The sequence below is a fragment of the Cupressus sempervirens genome, chromosome 4, assembly GCF_028749045.1.
Source record: "Cupressus sempervirens isolate cs-2001-9-10 chromosome 4, ASM2874904v1, whole genome shotgun sequence".
NCBI classification, from domain to species: domain Eukaryota; kingdom Viridiplantae; phylum Streptophyta; class Pinopsida; order Cupressales; family Cupressaceae; genus Cupressus; species Cupressus sempervirens.
Window position 1 is genome coordinate 716046602 of NC_143121.1, and position 18521 is coordinate 716065122.

At 35.1% G+C, this 18521-nt stretch overlaps 1 protein-coding gene across 1 annotated transcript in view; it reads right to left on the reverse strand.

Annotated features, from left to right (window-relative positions):
• Positions 1-18521, reverse strand: part of LOC149563276 (EXS (ERD1/XPR1/SYG1) family protein) — a 90356-nt gene that overhangs the window by 57587 nt on the left and 14248 nt on the right. Inside the window, exons 2-8 of the mRNA XM_089826626.1 lie at positions 10281-10299; positions 10087-10133; positions 9826-9965; positions 5303-5341; positions 5104-5196; positions 4835-4954; positions 2182-2277 (exon numbers count right to left, since the gene is read on the reverse strand). Of these exons, the coding sequence (XP_089682752.1) occupies positions 2182-2277; positions 4835-4954; positions 5104-5196; positions 5303-5341; positions 9826-9965; positions 10087-10133; positions 10281-10299 (554 nt within the window). The remainder of the gene's footprint in view (positions 1-2181; positions 2278-4834; positions 4955-5103; positions 5197-5302; positions 5342-9825; positions 9966-10086; positions 10134-10280; positions 10300-18521) is intronic.

The following is an 18521-nucleotide window of genomic DNA, read 5'->3' on the forward strand; positions in this document are numbered from 1 at the left end:
CTGAGGATGAGTTGATGGGAGAGGCCAACAGAGCAAAGCTACAGGGTTTGCAGAATGCAGCATTTCAGAATTTCCGAAGCAAGTGGAACACTGGCTGTTGATTAAAGATGTTTTGACCATCTCATAAAGAAAGTCCAGATGGACCAAAGTAAATTGTTGGCCTTAAAGAAAACTCAGAGAGGGAAAATCATAAGTTAGAATGGAAACATGGTACTCTATGGTGAAGGTTCAAAATGGACTATACTAGTTCTCTTTCTCCAAAAGAGAGGATTTTCATTTAGTGCATACTTGATGCTGTTTATCTTTTTTGTAACAATTACTATAGTTTTTTTCTACAGGATGATGGTTGCATCCATGCGCTTCTGTGCAGTGACGTCGTAGTAAGGGCTATATTTCATCCTTTAGTTTTGTTGGGTCTCTTTGGATTTTCCTGGAGGGCTGAGTCTTTATCTTTTCTACTTCTAATACCTTCATATAATATGATTGTATTTCACATTCATTCACCTATCAAAAGATGTAAAAATTTAACACCAATATATCGTCTTGTAAGACATTGCCCAGATAAACTGAAGAACTGAGCTGCCTCCAACTTAAAAAATGATGGCTAGCAAAAATGTGAAAATAAGTATTAAGCCAGCATAAAAGAAGGAAAATCAAGCCAAATCTCAATCCTTCTAAATAACAACAGAAAATGTCATGAAAACTCTTCAACTGAAGAGGAAGAGATCATGCTTTAAGGTGTTGAGAATCATGTAGTGAATTACAATGGATGAATAAGTATGGAAGATGCAGTTATAACTACTTCAGTGACGAGATTTCAGAATTTATTTACAAGTATAAGAGGGATAGAAATATGTTCTTCCATCGAACCATTATCATTCACATGCAAACAAACAAGATCAGTAGATTCTGTTTTCTTTATTAACTTGTTCGTATTCCAACCAAACACAGAACCTTAAAGTCTTTCAACTTCCAATGTACATTGTTCATGAATTGGTATCTAAATATGTCACTATGTTGTTGGAAACATTCTCAATGTCAGTTTTAAGAAGCTAACTAGGGTTCATTCAGGGGCATTTGAGGGTTAATCCTCCTCCATCCGTGGGTAGGAAGGAGTTGTGGACGCTGCCAGATTCAAGATGGTTGAAAGTTAATTTTGACAGAGCTTCTAAGCGGAATCCAGGGCCTTCAAAGGCCAGACGTTTAGTAAGGGATGAGAGAGGTGAAAATTGGAGCAAAAAGGCTTACTGATGGCACAAACAATGAAGCAGAGAGTTTGACAGCAATTTTCACAATTAATTTGGCTAAGAAGATGGAAGTGAGAATATTGAATCTAGAAGGGGGCTTGCAAATTATAGTTAACAGGATTGCAAAAGGAGAATCAGGGATGTGGCATCTGAACAAATACATTAGAAGAATTAAGGTGTTGTTAGAAAATTTTGATGATTCTCTCATGTAGGGAGGGAGGCTGATGAAGTGGCTGACAAACTATCAAATGTTGGGCTAACACTTAATGACCAGGACAAGGATGAATTAATTGAAGATTTTAGGGGTCTCCAAGAATAGACTAGACAACGAATTATATTCCTATGGTGGCCGAGTAATATAATTTGTGGGAGAAAAATGAGAGGTGACAGGACCCACGAAATCATGGTTTTTAAGTATAAAGTGTGGGCTTTCAAATTATTTAAAGATGACAAAGATTAAAATCAACCCAAGCTTGAATTTTCATGATGGAGAAATCACACATGTCACTGACTAAGTGGAAAGTGACAGTGAGTCTAGCAACAAACTGAAGGCCAAAAACGTTGAATTTTTAGATACTCTTTTAAGATTGAAAGCCAGACGATATACCTAAGCCCATCAAATGTCTTAAAAAGTGACAATTAGCATGCTGCTTATAAGATTCCAACAATGATATACAAATTAAGCTCCTACATTGTGCTTAAGAGAAAGACCACTGATGACCTAAGGTCAGCTAATTTTAGTTTTTAAACAATATAAGTGGAATGGAAATATTTGTGGAGTACAGAGAGTCAAGCATCAAACTGAGGCCAAAAACATAAAATTTCTAGATACTCTTACCATAATAATTTATAAACATTCACAAGAAAAGTACTACAAATTCAGAACAAACAAATAAATACAGCAATATAATATAAAAGAGAACAGATATTACACTGGCTGAGATGCGGCCAATAACACTTTTCCAGGAGAGTAAAGAAACAAGTAAGCTGTCATGCTAGTTGGTACAATTATTGTCATCCATGAAGCACACTGCACGTTCACAATAACATTAAAAAGAAAAGAAAAATTAGTTAGATTTCTATTTTAGATTCCACATACACGTGAAAGCAGCTCTAAAAGTTTGCCAAACCTACAATTAGATACTTTCAGATGAAAGTGCACTATTACCAATAAGGAAAATCAAATGAATTTATGAAATACTAAAGCTGCCACAGAAAAGAAATTAACGAAATCCATGAGAATGACTTCTTCCTTCAATAACGTGTTACAGTTCCAATAAATTAAACCTAAGTACCAAGTAACCAAATTCTGCAAAGAACTCAATGACACAATCATGTAGGAATTATTTCAAATTTAGAACGCTGAAAATGTTAGGGACTGACAGAGACTGACAACTGATGACAGTTCATACTTGTAAAGGAACAAAAAAAATTTAAAATGAAAACAAAAACTACACTCAAGTCAAATGCAAACATAATATAAATCACTTATAGGTGCCCACAGGTAGATAAATTAAGAGAAAATTTGAAGAAATGCATTTTCATCTGGGTCAAGAAGATGTAAAGAAAAAATTAACGCCCCCACAAAACAGAATGGAAATAGGAAATGTCATTTTCTCATAAACCCACCAAAACAAAGGCAGCCAATACACATCCATAAGAAAATATTTTACAAGTGAATAAATACACAGGCAAAATATACAAGTGCATCAAAAAATAGTCCATCAGAGAGGTTGGACAGTAGAATATGAAGCAAGAAAAAAAACCTATATAGAACAGAATTGATTAAATTCAATGCACTGACAATATAAATTTTTCAAAAGGGCAGAGAATCATTAGAACTGAGAATATAGATATAGAGAACTTAAGAATCCAGGGAGAAAAGCAAAGGGTAACCTTTAAAAGCTGCATAGGTTTCAAATAATATTTAAGGAGACAAACAAGCAATTGTTGGTAGAACTACTCTCATGGGACTAATTCCATTGAGCTTCCGAATGGGGGGATGCAGGGATGGGGAGACCAACCACCTAAATTTGGGGCAAAGGGTGGGGGGGTGGCACAGTAAATGGCACTGATATACAAATTGAGGGGAATTGAAATCTTCAAGGAAAAATATGCAATATAACATCTACATGAGTGCCCCATTAAAGATAAACTAGTTTTCATGAAGTTAACGGTTGCAATTAATATGTATGGCATGTGCCACATGGCAAGTGACCCAGCAGCATCCTTGGCGGAGATGGCAAAGGTGGTAGTGCTGTGGGAAAATGTTTCCCTCAAGTCCCTAAGTAGTCAACTATATATGCAATTTTTTTAGAATTCCATGAGTTTAAGTAATGTTCCCTTTCTGTGGCCTTTCAATATCTTTGTAAACTACAATTCTCTCAGAACATGTGGTACCTTTATAAAATGGATCTATGACAATAGCAATGAATTAAGGGAAACAAAGTGAGTCTCGTGGTACTTTCAAAACACAGTTCAGACATTCTGAGAGCATTCTACATTTCTTGGAGACTTGCTATTTTCAGTAAACACTAATCTTCGTTACGATTGATATCCTACAATCTTAAGGTTGTGTTTGCGTGGTTGGAATTCATAAGGAAATTGAAGGATCCGCTTAAAAGAAATTTTAGGATTTTGTATTGATCAATACTCAAACCTCATTCCAGAGGATCTTTCTTTTTGTTAAAAAAGATGTCCAAGACAGAAAATCTTCCTAAAGTTTTGGAGGACATTCACTTTTAGAAATTAAGTGAAAACTTGCAACTATGCAAGAAAACTCATCTTGCTTCGAATATCAAAATGCTTGCCCAGTTCCATATGGCATACTTGTAGCATTTATACAAAGACTGACAACACATTTTGACAAGACGAAAGAGACAGTAAAATGGAAGCAATAGGAAATGCAGATGAATCCAAAACTTTCTTGTGTCACATGAGCTAGCCATTGTAATAGTTGTTTCTCATCTTTGTGTAACTTAGCACGGACAGGAAGCCCAAAGCAATTGTGAAAAGAATAACAAAAAATTAAGCAATCTTAAGACACCATCCAAGAAAAGCAAAGCAGGAAATATGCAGGATAAAGAGTCCGATGAATCTAATGAGAAAAAAAAAGGAGTGAGCTGACCATGCTGCTAAGGAAGCACCTGTAAATAACATCACCATTATAGGAGAATAGTGAATCCCTGAGAAAATATAAGAACAAGGATGACCACGATCACTAAATCATGTGATTTTGACAGCAAAGGAATACCAATGGTTGTATATTGTAAACAATTCGCATTAGACTGTCCCAGTCAGGAGCAAGAAGCTAAGATATTCTACAGCAATATAGATCTAGTGATTCTCGTGATAATGAATGTACAAACCACTCCATATATCTAGTAAATTATAAATAATATTGATATAGATACTGCCTGGAGACGATTGCCATTGTCAGAAGTCAGGTAAAGAAACAACAGTGATCCAAGACATGTAGCGTAGGTTCAAACATGAATTGGATTAAGACCTCAGGATTAATCAAAGTTAAATGGCATTTAGCATGAGGAAGTTCAAAAATAACTTATAGTCTAAAGAAAACCCATTACCTTCCATATTTCTTTATGTGTGAGATAATTACTGTAGTCAAACTCAAATATTTTTGCATAATTCACAGATGACTGTGAAAATACCCATACATTGACTCCCCAAAGCCATATCATCATAGCCTGCCAATATAAACAAGGAAGTCAAATTTTGATATCGAAAAAAAGAGAAAAAAATACCATGAAATAATATTTAGTTATATCCTCTCCAGAAAAGAAAAAGTAAAACATGGCCTAGATATTTTCAATTGCTGACACATAAAGCCACTGACCACAAGTAGAAGTGGGTTATAATATAAGAAAGCTTCGTAAAGAAACAAATTGCGCTCTTTTACTTCCATCCTCATGACGGAATCCATGCCAATCTGCAGTTTTGTGAAAACAAAGACTATTTCAGATAACAATTGACTTTTCAAATCCCAAGCTCTGAAATGCAGATAAAACATTATAATTCATTACACAGAAGCATACCTTGAAACAAATAAAACCCCATAAGAGAAAGAGTGGGCCCTGGAGGCAAAAAAAACAAATAAAAACAGCATCAAAAAGACTTCCAAGATCATGCCTAAACTATTCAGAAAAAGCAAGCACTAATAAAGAGGTAAATACAGCTGATTTATGGGAAGTTACAAAAAAAATGGACCTCTTATTAAGTTCGAACATAATTTCTAGGAAATAACTATTTGACAGAAGCACCTATCTAAGACTAGTAATTACTTTCATCCTAATTTCATGTTTCTGCAAGTGTACAATAATCTTCAGACTTCTTTCCATGCTACGAACCATCATCTGGACACAATTATCCATGAAAACATGTACACGTGCACAATAACACATACAGAAAATGGACAACAAGCTCTCAGCTTTTGACACATTCCATCATAGTTCATTGGAAATAAAAGATGATGTCCATGAAGAACACTATGTTTTTGTTCCTAGTTATACATGGCCCAAGCATCAGGGCTGTAAATGGTTCTAACAATTTATTACATATTCATTGTCAAACCCCAAAATACATATCCCATAAAGTTAATCAGAAAAATTATGTCTGTACATCTATCTCAACCCTCAACAAGACATTTGTGCACACAACTTAATTCCAGCAATCCTCTTCAGTCTGACATTAACTAACGTAAATTATAAAATTGAAATATTATTTCTGTACTGTTCCTTTCATGGTCAAAACAAGGCATACTTCAGAAAGCATCACTTGCATACCTAAATATAATTTTATATTAACTAACTGATTAGTGTGTGAAGATAAAACCTAAAGGTTACTTAATTGAACCATAAATAAGACAAGCACCAATTAGGCATAACATAATTTCTAGCACATAACTATTTGACAGAAGCACCTATGTAATACTAGTGATTACTTCCATCCTAATTTCATGTTTCTGCAAGTGTACAATAATCTTCAGACTTCTTTACATGCGACGGACCATCATCTGGACACAATTATGCATGAAAACATGTACACATGCACAATAACACATACAGAAAATGGACAAAAAACTCTCAGCTTTTGACACATTCCATCATAGTTCATAGGAAATAAAAGATGATGTCCATGAAGAACACTATGCTTTTGTTCCTAGTTATACATGGCCCAAGCATCAGGTTTGTAAATGGTTCTAACAATTTATTACATATTCATTGTCAAAACCCAAAATATATATCCCATTAAGTTAATCAGCAAATTTCTGTCTGTACATATATCTCAACCCTCGACAAGACATATGTGCACTCAACTCAAATCCCAGCAATCCTCTGCAGTCTGACATTAAGTTTAACTGTACATACAACTCATGTCAATTACAAAATTGAAATATTATTTCTGTGAGTGTTACTTTCATGATCGAAACAAGGCATACTTCAGAAAGCATCAGTTGCATACCTAAATATAATTTTATATTAACTAACACTGATTAGTGTGTGAAGATAAAACCTAAAGGTTACTTAATTGAACCATAAACAAGACAAACAACAATTAGGCATATGCTCTAGCGATAGCAGAAAAGATATCTCTGTATTAACAAAGTTGATATAGTAACAAATTTATGCTTTGGTGTATCATTGTTGAAATGGTCCCAAGGAACACATCAACAGTACATAGTCGAGTTATTTGTCTTTGATTGGTTGGAAAACCTTTCATAATTTTATAAGACAGCAACTGGCATCTTGCTCTATAAGCCTACCATCACTGCCCTGTTGGCGCATCTATGTTTCTAATAACACTTATTGTTCTTTGTATATAAGCATGAGATAATAAAGACATGTTTGACTAGTGTATATACACACAAGGGATTTATTATCGAACTTTTCCTTAAGGCCTCAAGCTCAGACAAAACAATGATGCCGCTCGAAGGCAGAGACAAAGCACTTACAATTTGCATTTGAGGGAATTTACTGGCATTTCGATAAAAACCAACTTTATGAACAAGGAGAGCCCATCAACAGGATTCAGAAGGCCAATGTTGATATGCAAACATGTGCAAAATGGAGGAAAGAATCAAATAATGACACAATCTCATGACAGAATAAAGAAGAAATGCCAATTTTTTCGGTACTCTCTCTCGGGTTTGTCTTAGACAACTCTGCAGATCAAATAACGAGCCTTGACTGCACCATACTGGACCCAATTCGACCAGACCAGAACCTAGAGATCAGAGGGGAAGGACATTGTAATGCACGTGTGTGTGCATAGGCATGAGTTAATAAAGAGACACTTGACTAGTTTGTGCATTCACACAAGGGATTTATTATCAAACTTTTCTTTGAGCCTTCAAGACTACATGGTCTGTTGTCAAATTCACTAACAAAGAGGACTGGTTAAGTAAAAAGATAACTACTTATGTTCTAGGTTGACCTTGGCTAGGATATTAATAGATGGTATTGTTCTATTAGTTGTCTATGCAAGGCATGGTTGATACAGTTTTGCATTGTGAAAATGGCATTTCACTTCAACTATGAGGGAACTCATATTCAGCAATATAATGATTGTAGCATGCAACTTTATTTGTGGCAAAACATGTATACTGAACAAATTGTCTAATGTGTGAAACAAGATAATCCTCAACTACAAATTCATTCTTCCACACCAAAGTACATGTATTTTGCTGATTTTGCAATCATTGTTAATCATTAATCTATTACTTGGGCAAACTTATATTTGGTCCGGGTTTGGGGGAAATGCCCCATCAAGGTTAAGGGCTAGGATTCCTTGTGTGGGTTTCTAAACAATGTTCTTAGTAATGTTGCGCCCCTTGTGCACGGTCTAGGGGCAACAACCCTAGTGAGGTCAAGGGTAACACCCCCAATTGAATCCAGAGGCAGAGCCTTATGATACAAGACAAGTTCGAGGTTGTTCATAGAAAAATTAACATGCATTGTCCTTTACAATTTTTATTACAACAAAGGATGTTTCAAAACATTCAAAAAAAGATGGACGTTGCCTACCTGTCCACATGCTCCCTATAGGGGATGGGTCGATTCAGCCAGGGGATGCGTCCCTGGAATGTATTATGTTTGTATTTCTAGGTGTTTGAGCCTTTAACTGCAGTTTCCATGTTCCCTACAGACAAGAAAACATGCTATAATGACATCAAAACTCCCTTCTTAAATTTGCCTGTTAGTCTGGATTGTAATCGGCAGCAAGGATGCTCTTTGATTTTTTTAAGCATCTTATTCGATCATTTTCTTACTTGTCAATCAATTCTATGTTGCTGTTTGAGCTTGTGTTTTATCATTTAATGTATCACAATCTCCCACTTTTCATTGGACGAGAGGGCAATTTCCCGTCACCTTATAATGTGACTGGTATTATTAATTTGCAGGCAGTAGTTGCACTTATAACCTACGTAAGTGGAGACATGAGTGCTAAATTTTGAATGCTACCAATCAGATTGAACCAGCAAAATCCAATCAAAACACAAGCTGTCTGGAGAGCTGCTAACAGAAATATATCTAAATTGGATCGGTCATACTTGTACTCTACGTGACTCGGCATGGGCAAAAGATTACAAGGAGTCTAGTAAAACTCAAAAAAAAAACAGCACTTTGAAAAAGATAAATCATTTACTTTTTTAAATAATGACTAGAAGAGAATTTTTTCAAGTTTCAAATATTTCTTTGGCTTTCAACTTAAACAGTGTGACTTCCTGCTGAACCAAGCCTTAACCTGACTCAACTTGCTTTGATTAATGAGTAAAATAGCTCTGGATATCCTTCTGATTACTCATCAGATTCTGCTACTCTTGTACAAATTGAGCTGAATAGAGAAGTACCATAATGATGTCTAAAACATATTTATGGACCATGGATTTCTATCAATGATGCATCAAATTATAGTTCCAGACGGCTACCTAGCAATAAATGCAAATAAACCTTGGGGTGGATGCCACACGCCGAACTGTTGCAGCAGTAAAAAAAATGTGATCAAGACAATAATGAAAAACCTGAAACGTCAGAGTAATAGAAAAAATTCCACTTTGATCGATCCAGGTAATTTTGACAACTTCAACATTAGAGCATCAGCCTAAAAAGTTTCACAGAATTTTTGGTTTTATTTCAGTATATTAAGCTTTTAAGCAATTTTGTAGGTGGGGTTTGATTTCAAATAATTGCAGTCAGGTATGCAGAAGGGTAGGTTACCCAGTAGGATATTGTGTTACAAAAATTCTCTCTTGTTCAGAGTGGTATCCATCCAGAGCTGCAATATTTAAATCCACAGCAAATAAAAACATAAAACAAGGTTAAGATATTTTGAATCCTACGAGCTTCATCTTATGATGAACAGAAGGAAATCTAGAACTACTACTAATTATAAATAGCCCCTTTAGAATTCTATTTAAACATTCATTTCAGCAACCATTTTCAATTGAGTTTACAAATAAAAAATTGATACATAAAATGATGGTTATGTACTTAAAGAACTCCATCTTTGAAGCCACAAAAGACAACAACAATTCTAAATGTACTGATACAAAACCTACCTTTATTCGCCATACAGGACCAGAAGATGACATTGTGGATGAAGCTTGCTTAGGTGAACTTCCAGACAAATTTCCAGATGGCTTCATCTGCTCTGTTTCCATGGCAGTCTGAATGTTTTCATCCAATGTGACTGCTTCAGCTGAACCAGAACAATTTAATTAACTCATATAAAAATAACTACTAAAATTTCAATCAACTAAGTACAAAACAAGGGAAAGATCATTGTTAAAATTATGACAATCGTGAGGCAAAAGACTTACCAAATTCTGAAACCCCAGGTCTGCTGCTAGAACGTCGGAGAAGAGGGCTATTCACCGGTATTGTCAAAGATGTTCCAAACATAAGTGAAGATACTGAGAGGCAAAACTGATCTAGTTTTATATTTAAATAGAAGAATGCCCTTTTTCTTTCTGACCTGTGCAAGTTGAATTTCTAATGGAATAAGACATCCTACCTTAAACCACTGGCACCTCCTGCAAATAATGCATGCATCGTCAGCTTCTGCACGTGTGCATTTATATTGATGGAAATATATGTAGGTCTATAGATTATAAATTTGCATGTATAAATGCATGCAAATATGCTCAGAGTGTGAGGAAATGTAACGTGCAGTGCATAAAGAAACATGAAGTGCACTGAATCAAGAAATTTGGAACACAGCACATGAAGATATGTGACACAGAGTGCAGGTAAAAACATTCTCCATAAATGATCTTCAGTCTTCGGTAAGGTAAAATATCATCTTCTTAGTTTCACATTTTACTCTGAAAGTAATTGTAGACCATCAGCTATGTAATACAAGATCTGAAAATTGTATTGTACTTGGTAATTAGATTACTTTACAGAATGTTGTTGCTTAGCTTCTGGATTCAACTGCACAAATTGTTGTTTGCATCAACATTGTTCCTTAGATTCTGGATTCAACTGGGTAAATTATCATTTGCATCAATGTCTTGGAACACTCTCCATGACCTATCATCAAGATGAGAGAGCTGTAGGAGTAAAATTGTGAATTGCTAGAGTGCTCTATGCTATCATAAAGTTCTCAATTTGTTTGCAATCCTAAAAGATGAAAAACTATTGAAGGAATATAGTGACACGTGCATAGAGGAATCACCATGTTAAACAGGATAAATGATAATTTATTCGTGATTTGTAATCTGATTTATTCATAAACATTAATCTGACCAAGATAAAACACCATATATGGTCAAAATCACTGGCACAGTTCAATAAATTACTCTCTATTTGTTAGACATAGACAAAAGATATAATTTGAACTGACCATTATATATAGATCAGAGTTTCCAGACTTGCCATGACTCATCGAGTCTGGGCAACTTGCGACTCGAGTCACGCTTGCCAAGTCAAATTGACTTTGTCTTGGACTCTTACAAGTCGAGCAGGGGACTTGCCAAATCCGAGTGATACGACTCAGCCAGCGTCAAAAAGCTTTTGTTCTATTTCTTCCTTGCAAACCTGTCATTGATAACTCAACAAAAACTCCGCAAAACATTCAATTTGCCATGCAAAAGTCACATCTCGAACTCGAGTGGGTTAGTGAGTTTCAATAACATCATCAAAATAGAAGCTACATGAATGCCACCCTTCACTACGAGAGCCACAATTCCTTGAGTTCTTGTGCTTTGTTCGACAAGTAAGAGATTTGGCAGGAAGAGACTGGAAATTGCACTTTTGGGCTTTATCAGTACTATTTTTGGCATTTTAAAATTCAAGAAAATGATGCATGCTATAGAGTTTTAAGTGGTTTTGAAAGTGCTAATTTGGTCTTGGTGATGGAGTTGTTGCCTCTCGAGCCCGCCCTGCACTGCAACAAGGAGTGCACCTAGGGCGCTACCCCCAAAGCCTACAAAGGGTGCTACCCCTTGACTTCATTGGGGGTGTTGCCCCCAGACCCCCATTTTACTATTGAAGTACACTACAACTTTGAGCTTGTGTAGTACCAGTCATTATCTACACTCTTGCTATTAGCCTTCCAAGATATTACTTATGCATACTTGTCATTTGGAAGACAAATTTTTCTTTTGTGGGGTATGATGTCGTGGGAATAAAATACCAATTGTTGTGTTTGACAATATTGATTATATGTATTAATACTTATGTGAACGATGTATATTTAATATTTATGTATGTGATCAAATTAGATTCTATTTGATTATGTTATTGTGTCTTCAAGCTTAATTCAATAACCAGTGCATGAAACAAGTTTTAAATCCTTAAAAATCTCTAAATTTCATAAGCTTTTTCACTTGGTCGAGTCTTTGACGAGTCGTTTTGCTAAGACACAAGTCACAAGTTGAGTTGGCCTTGTCAAGTCTGAGTTGAGCACAAGTTTGGGAAATTTGATATAGGTAGAATAAGATGGATTTATAGTAATTGCTCCTGGAAGTCAACCTCATTTTTATCCAAAGTTGTAGGCAATTGGTCTCTATAACAATTTATGTCAAGTCCATAGGGATAGCAACCATAGGGCAATCTAGCTAATATTACTCAAGACATTAGAGAAATAACATGATAAAGATGCTAATCAAATTCAGATTTTGGAAGGGGTCTTATATTAGTTTGAAAGAGAATATACTCAGTATTTCAGATATGAATAGAAGAAAGTAATGCAGATCTATGTATCTATAGATAGATAGATGGATGGATAGAATTTTATGATAGATGGTGAGGGATTTTACAGCAGATTTGGAGGCATGATAATCAGATTAGTAAACAAAAAGGGAGTTACTTGTGGAGAAAGACAAGAAGGGTATATTATTTAAGAGTGAGTGAGTGCTGCAATAAAAAAAATGAATGAAATTGTGAGAGGTACTAATTGATTAGAAGATCTTAGGAGAGAATTGAGGATAAATATGAGATGGTACAAGTAATCTCCAAAGAATAAGTGGTTGTATATTTAGATAGAAACCAAATATATTTATTGATTGGGGTAATTGGCATTTTAGTGGCTCATTCTTGTTAGAAGTTGTTTACTCTCATTCTATTTATTTCTATAATATTACAAATTATGTATTAAATGTGGTCCTTAGAGACTTCAATTTAATGTTTTACTCAGTGATGAATTTATGTTTTATGTAATTTAAATCCTATAACTTTGTCCTTGAGTCGACTTTGTGATGATGATCACATTGTGATATTTGTAACATTTATGTAAGATGTGATTGTTGGATTTTGATGTTGGGCTTCCTTAAGTGTGACCAAAGGCTGGGAATTGTGATGATGTTTCATTTTTGCCTTGATTCTTGAGCATTAATGTTTTCATGTTCTCGTTTGATGGTGTATATCATGTCTATGTAACATGTTTTCTAACCCAATTGTGTAATTGAGGTCACAGTAGGGTTATTTCTATTCTTGGGCATTTTGTTGTTGGACTCTTTCTAATTAATGATATGTGAACTAGGCTAATTAATGGTTGGATGCAAAAGAGGGTATATGGTTGATGCTATGTCGTACTTGGTTTGTTGTATATGTTTGGAACCTAGAAAGGTTCTTATGAGACTCCTAGCATAAGATATTTATGTTATGGATTTTAATGCCCCTTATGTTTTGATGGCATAGATGGATCCTATTGATGATCTTGAGTTTCTATCCTCTAAACTCTATTTTTGTGGTTCTTTGGATTCTATGAACCTTGAAGATTTTTCTTTATTATTATTTGGATTTTCTACTTGGAACATAGGAGAGGGTTTGCTATGAACATTGTTGGGAGAGTGGCTTGCAATGGGGGTTAGGGCCCAAAGTGGCCAAACCCCGGTAACTCATTGACAAGTTTTGTAATATAGTAATAACCTAATAAAGAATTGAGGGAATACAAATTATATAAGATAGTTGTTGTGCCTCGCCCATGCCTTGAGTGCTAGTATAAACTAAAGATGTAAGTGGGAGAAGATTCCTATTGAAATTGGCATAATCGAACTTCCTTGTCTTCACAAAACCGCATAAGTCTCACTTGGGGGACGAGGTCCAGAATGACCAATCCAAGATAACCCAAGGTACAGGTTATGTGATGCCACTCTCTAGCATGTCTCTTGAGATTCCTTCAATCAACTTTCTAGTTTGCATCTAACTTAGTGGTTATCCTATGACTATCCTTATGAGATGTTTACTTTCTTGAGCATCTGTCATGTCATGTTCGTATTTCTAAGTCTTCCCGTGATGTGCTTGTTTTTGTGGTGTGGCCTTATCTCCTAGCACAGAGAAGTGGGCCTCAGGACTCCACATGATTTGGTGGCAAATGTTTTTCCATTGATAGTCATGATTGGCTTGTGATTCCAATTCATGGCTTTGGATAGTCTCTACTTCTTTATAGCAGCTTGATTATATCTTTATACCATTTACTTGAGATGTGATCATTATTGTACTTGTGTCATATGGTGTAAAGTAGATTATTGCATTGTAAGTATATACTCTTGTTATATGGTTGTGATTATGTTGTGTCCATTTAACAATATATCATAAAGATGTATTATTTAGAATTAAACAGACTTACTATGCATCTAATTATTGTCATCTTGTAATAGATTAGTCTCTTATAGATGTATGGATTTAAAAAAGGGATGTAGCATTGTTAATTTGGTGTTTCTACCATATGATTAAGCGCTTATTTTGCGTTGCTAAGTAGCAATATTGAGGAATCTTAAAGGATGTGATGTTTGTTATTATGTTAAATAATGTTGATGTATTGTTATAGTTATTTTTTTTTAATAAAAATGTGCCATGTTTACAGTAGTTTCACATCATCCTTGGTGGTTCCCTAGTGGAGCATTACACCTCCACGGCAAGTATCACTGCACAATTGACCATGCTCCCCATCCACAATGACGACCTAGAATTTTGAAGCTGGATAGATAACCCATGGCAATAGGAAATGAATGTAATGAAAAAATAAAAATGAAATTTAAAATTTCTAAAGGGCAAGTGACGCTCCCCTTCCCCCATATATTTTATACTTTTTAGTTTTGAACATTAAGAACATCCATTATAGTGCAAGTGTGAGCTTTGATATAAATCTAGCACATTTCTATAACCAGAAAAGAATATTTATTGTTTTCTTGGGTTTTTCTTTTCACTTGCAAAGTGTAATTAGCAATTATTGGCAAAGACTACATCATAACTAAAACAAGACAAATGATGTCATTGCTAGGATTTTGAACCAAATTAACAAATTGCAGTAATTGAAAAACACAAATGCAAAACAATCAGAAAACACCAAGCACTTATCCTGGGAAAAACCCTCCTCACTGAAGCAAACAACGCAACCCACAAAAGATGATTCCTTTATTCAGATCTTCAAACACAAAATACAAAATCACTTGCTTATGATTAAATAAAAAATTCTCAGTCAATCAATGAGCATAATTTATGAGATTTTTTAAGTTATTCTCAGTCTCAGATTTCCCAAACTTACAGAATATATATCTGCAGTGCAAGAAAGATGTATCTCTACAATATAACAAATAATATAAGACTATTTCTCATGTTGTTCACAACAAACAACAAAATAGGAAGCTCCCAATATACATACAACTCACTTTTCTATTTGTTTCTCATAACACTGAAGAATCAACATATAATACTATAATCCACAGAAGAGTATTGAAAACTGAATCAGTGAATGGAGATCATACAATCAAAATGAAAAGAGCCCATAACAATGCAAAATGATAGACGTTATTCTCTTACATGGCAATACAAACCATAATTGACATCTTTGCACAATGAATCAACAATCTCCATAAATGACTTGAGTAAAAACAAAACTTTTGCTTCCGGTCAATCCATCCGCGTGGGTATTAATTCCTCCACGAAGGTGGGGAACCACCTACCCGACCCTATCCAGTTGGCGCTTTTGATTAATTCTGATGCTTCCATGTTGTCTATCCCCATCCTTTCTTTGTGCAACATGATTGCCATGGTTAAGTTGAGGATGACTTCCTCTACTTTCATAGGCAACTCCTCGGACCGCAATTCCAAGCAACCTAAGCACCTAGGCTTTGTCGTGGCAGCTACCCCTACCCCCCTTTTTGTGCGCAATTCGGACAACAAGTAGTGGCGAAGTTATCTTGCCATTATGGACATGTTGAGGCAGATTCCAGCAAGACTTGAAGCTATTGAGACAGCACAAAGTAGAGGCGTACATCGTAAAGATGTTAGTGATGATGAAGAAGTAGCACCTAATCCTAATCCTAAATTTGAGGTGGAACAAGATGAGGAAAGGCTTTTGAGAGTTTTGTCTAGGGACAACTCTAGACCTGTTGTTGAAGTTGCTTGTTATGATGGAACACTTGAGACTAATGCAGTATTGGGTTGGATCTCTGAGATGAATAAATACGGAGTATGAAAGTAGTGTTGATAATAGAAAGGTTAAGATAGTGATCACCAAGTTGAAGGATCATGCTTCAATTTGGTGGGATCATTTGCACACTGAGAGACAAAAGAGAGGAAAAGGAAAGACTAAGACATGGAGGAAGATGATTGGTAAATTAAAGAAGAAATTCGTTCCTACAGATTACCAAGTCAACCTGTTGAGAAGAATGTAGAACCTGAGACAAAAGGAAATGAGTGTGAAACAATATACTGAGGAATTCTACAAATTGGATATCAGATCTGGACAATTTGATGATGAAGTTGAGAAAGTAGCTAGATACCTGAATAGTTTGACAACATCAATTCAAGATGAAATCAGCGCTATTAAGATGGATAGTGTGGAAGAAGCATATCAGTACACCATGAAACCTGAAGAAAGATTGGCGAAAAAACATGATCAAAGGCAAAAAGGAAGAGGTGGTAGATTGAGACATCCTAAACCTTATCATGTTGCTTGGATTCAAAAGGAACATAATTTACTTGTAAGTGAGAAGTGTCTTATTAAGTTCAAAATTGGGAATTATCATGATGAAGTCTTGTGTGATATTATGCCTATGGATTATTGTCATATTATTTTGGGTAGACCTTGGCAATATGATAGAAATGCTTTGCATGATGGTAGATTGAATCGAGATACTATTTGGGCTGATGGAATGAAGCAAATTTTGTTACTGTTGGTAGAAAAGCCTACTGAGAACTATTGTACCACAGTTAGATTATGTTTGGTTGAAGGAAATAGTTTGCTAAGGCTATGAAGCAATAGAATGTTTGTTTTGCTTTGATTCCTAGAAAAACTGAGACACAAGATGAACTAGAACATGCACCTGAGATTGAATCCTTGTTGGCGAAGTTTCAAGACATTAATGTACCTGATAATTTACCCCCTATAAGAAGCATAAGTCATTGTATGGATTTAATTCTTGGAGCTAGTTTGCCTAACAAAGCACCACATAGGCTTACACTTACTGAAAATGTTGAACTGAATAGACAAGTGCGAGAATTGCTTAAGAAAGGTCTGACTAGAGTTTGAGTCCTTGTGCAGTACCTGTTGTGTTAGCACCTAAGAAGAATGGAGAATGGCGAGTGTGCATTGATTCTAGAGCTATTAATAAAATCACAATGAAGTATAGGTTTCCCTTGCCTATGATGGATGGCATAATGGATTGTTTGAGTGGAGCAAAGAATTTTACCAAGATTAATTTGAAAAGAGGCTATCATTAGATCAAAATTAGAGAAGGAGATGAATGGAAAACTGCTTTTAACACTAATGAAGGTTTGTATGAATGGTTGGTTATGCCTTTTGGTTTAACAAATGCAACTAGTACTTTCATGAGACTAATGAATGAAATTCTAGATAAATTCTTGGGCAAATTTGTGATTGTATATCATGATGACATTTTGATATTCAATAAGATTAAAGAAGAACACCATTGAGCATATCAGATAAGTATTGCAGAGATTGAAGGAAGAGAAGTTGTTGATTAACTTGAAGAAATGTTCATTCATGAAGGAAGAAATTGTGTATCTTAGTTTTGTAATTTCAACTGATGGTTTGAAGATGGATCCTGGAAAAGTAAAAGCTATTCTTGATTGCCTTACACCTGAGAATGTTGGAGAAGATCATTTCATGGATTGGCAAGTTTCTATAAGAAGTTTATCAAAAAACTCATTTCAGCATGTAATGCTATGACAGAGACTTTGTTCTTGGCTTGCCTAGAATTCAAAGAGGTAATGATTCTATTTTGGTAGCAATTGACAGATTTTGAAAGATGGCTCATTTCATACGTTGTAAGAAGACATCTGATATAGTACATATGGCTGAATTATTCTTCAAGGAGATAGTAAGATTGCATGATTTGCCTAAGACTATTGTTTCAGACAAAGATACTAAATTTACTAGTTAGTTTTGGAGGACACTTTGTAAAAAGTTGAATACAAAGTTGAGGTCTAGTTCTACATTTCATCCGCAAACAGATGGACAAACTAAGGTTGTGAACAAAAGTTTTGCTAACTTGTTGAGATGTTTGGTTGGAGATAAGCTTGCTAATTAAGATTTGATTCTAGCACAAGCATAGTTCGCATATAACAATACTGTGAATAGAAGCACCAAGAAAACACCTTTTAAGATTGTTAATGGCTTGAATCCTAAAGGGACTATTGAATTAAGGAAATTGACTATTGAGAGAAAGAGAAGTGTTGAAGCTGAAGAATTCGCAAATTTCATGAAGACTATGCATGATGAAGTGAGAAATAATCTAGAGAATAGTAATATTAGATACAAACAGAGAACAGATAAAGGGAGAAT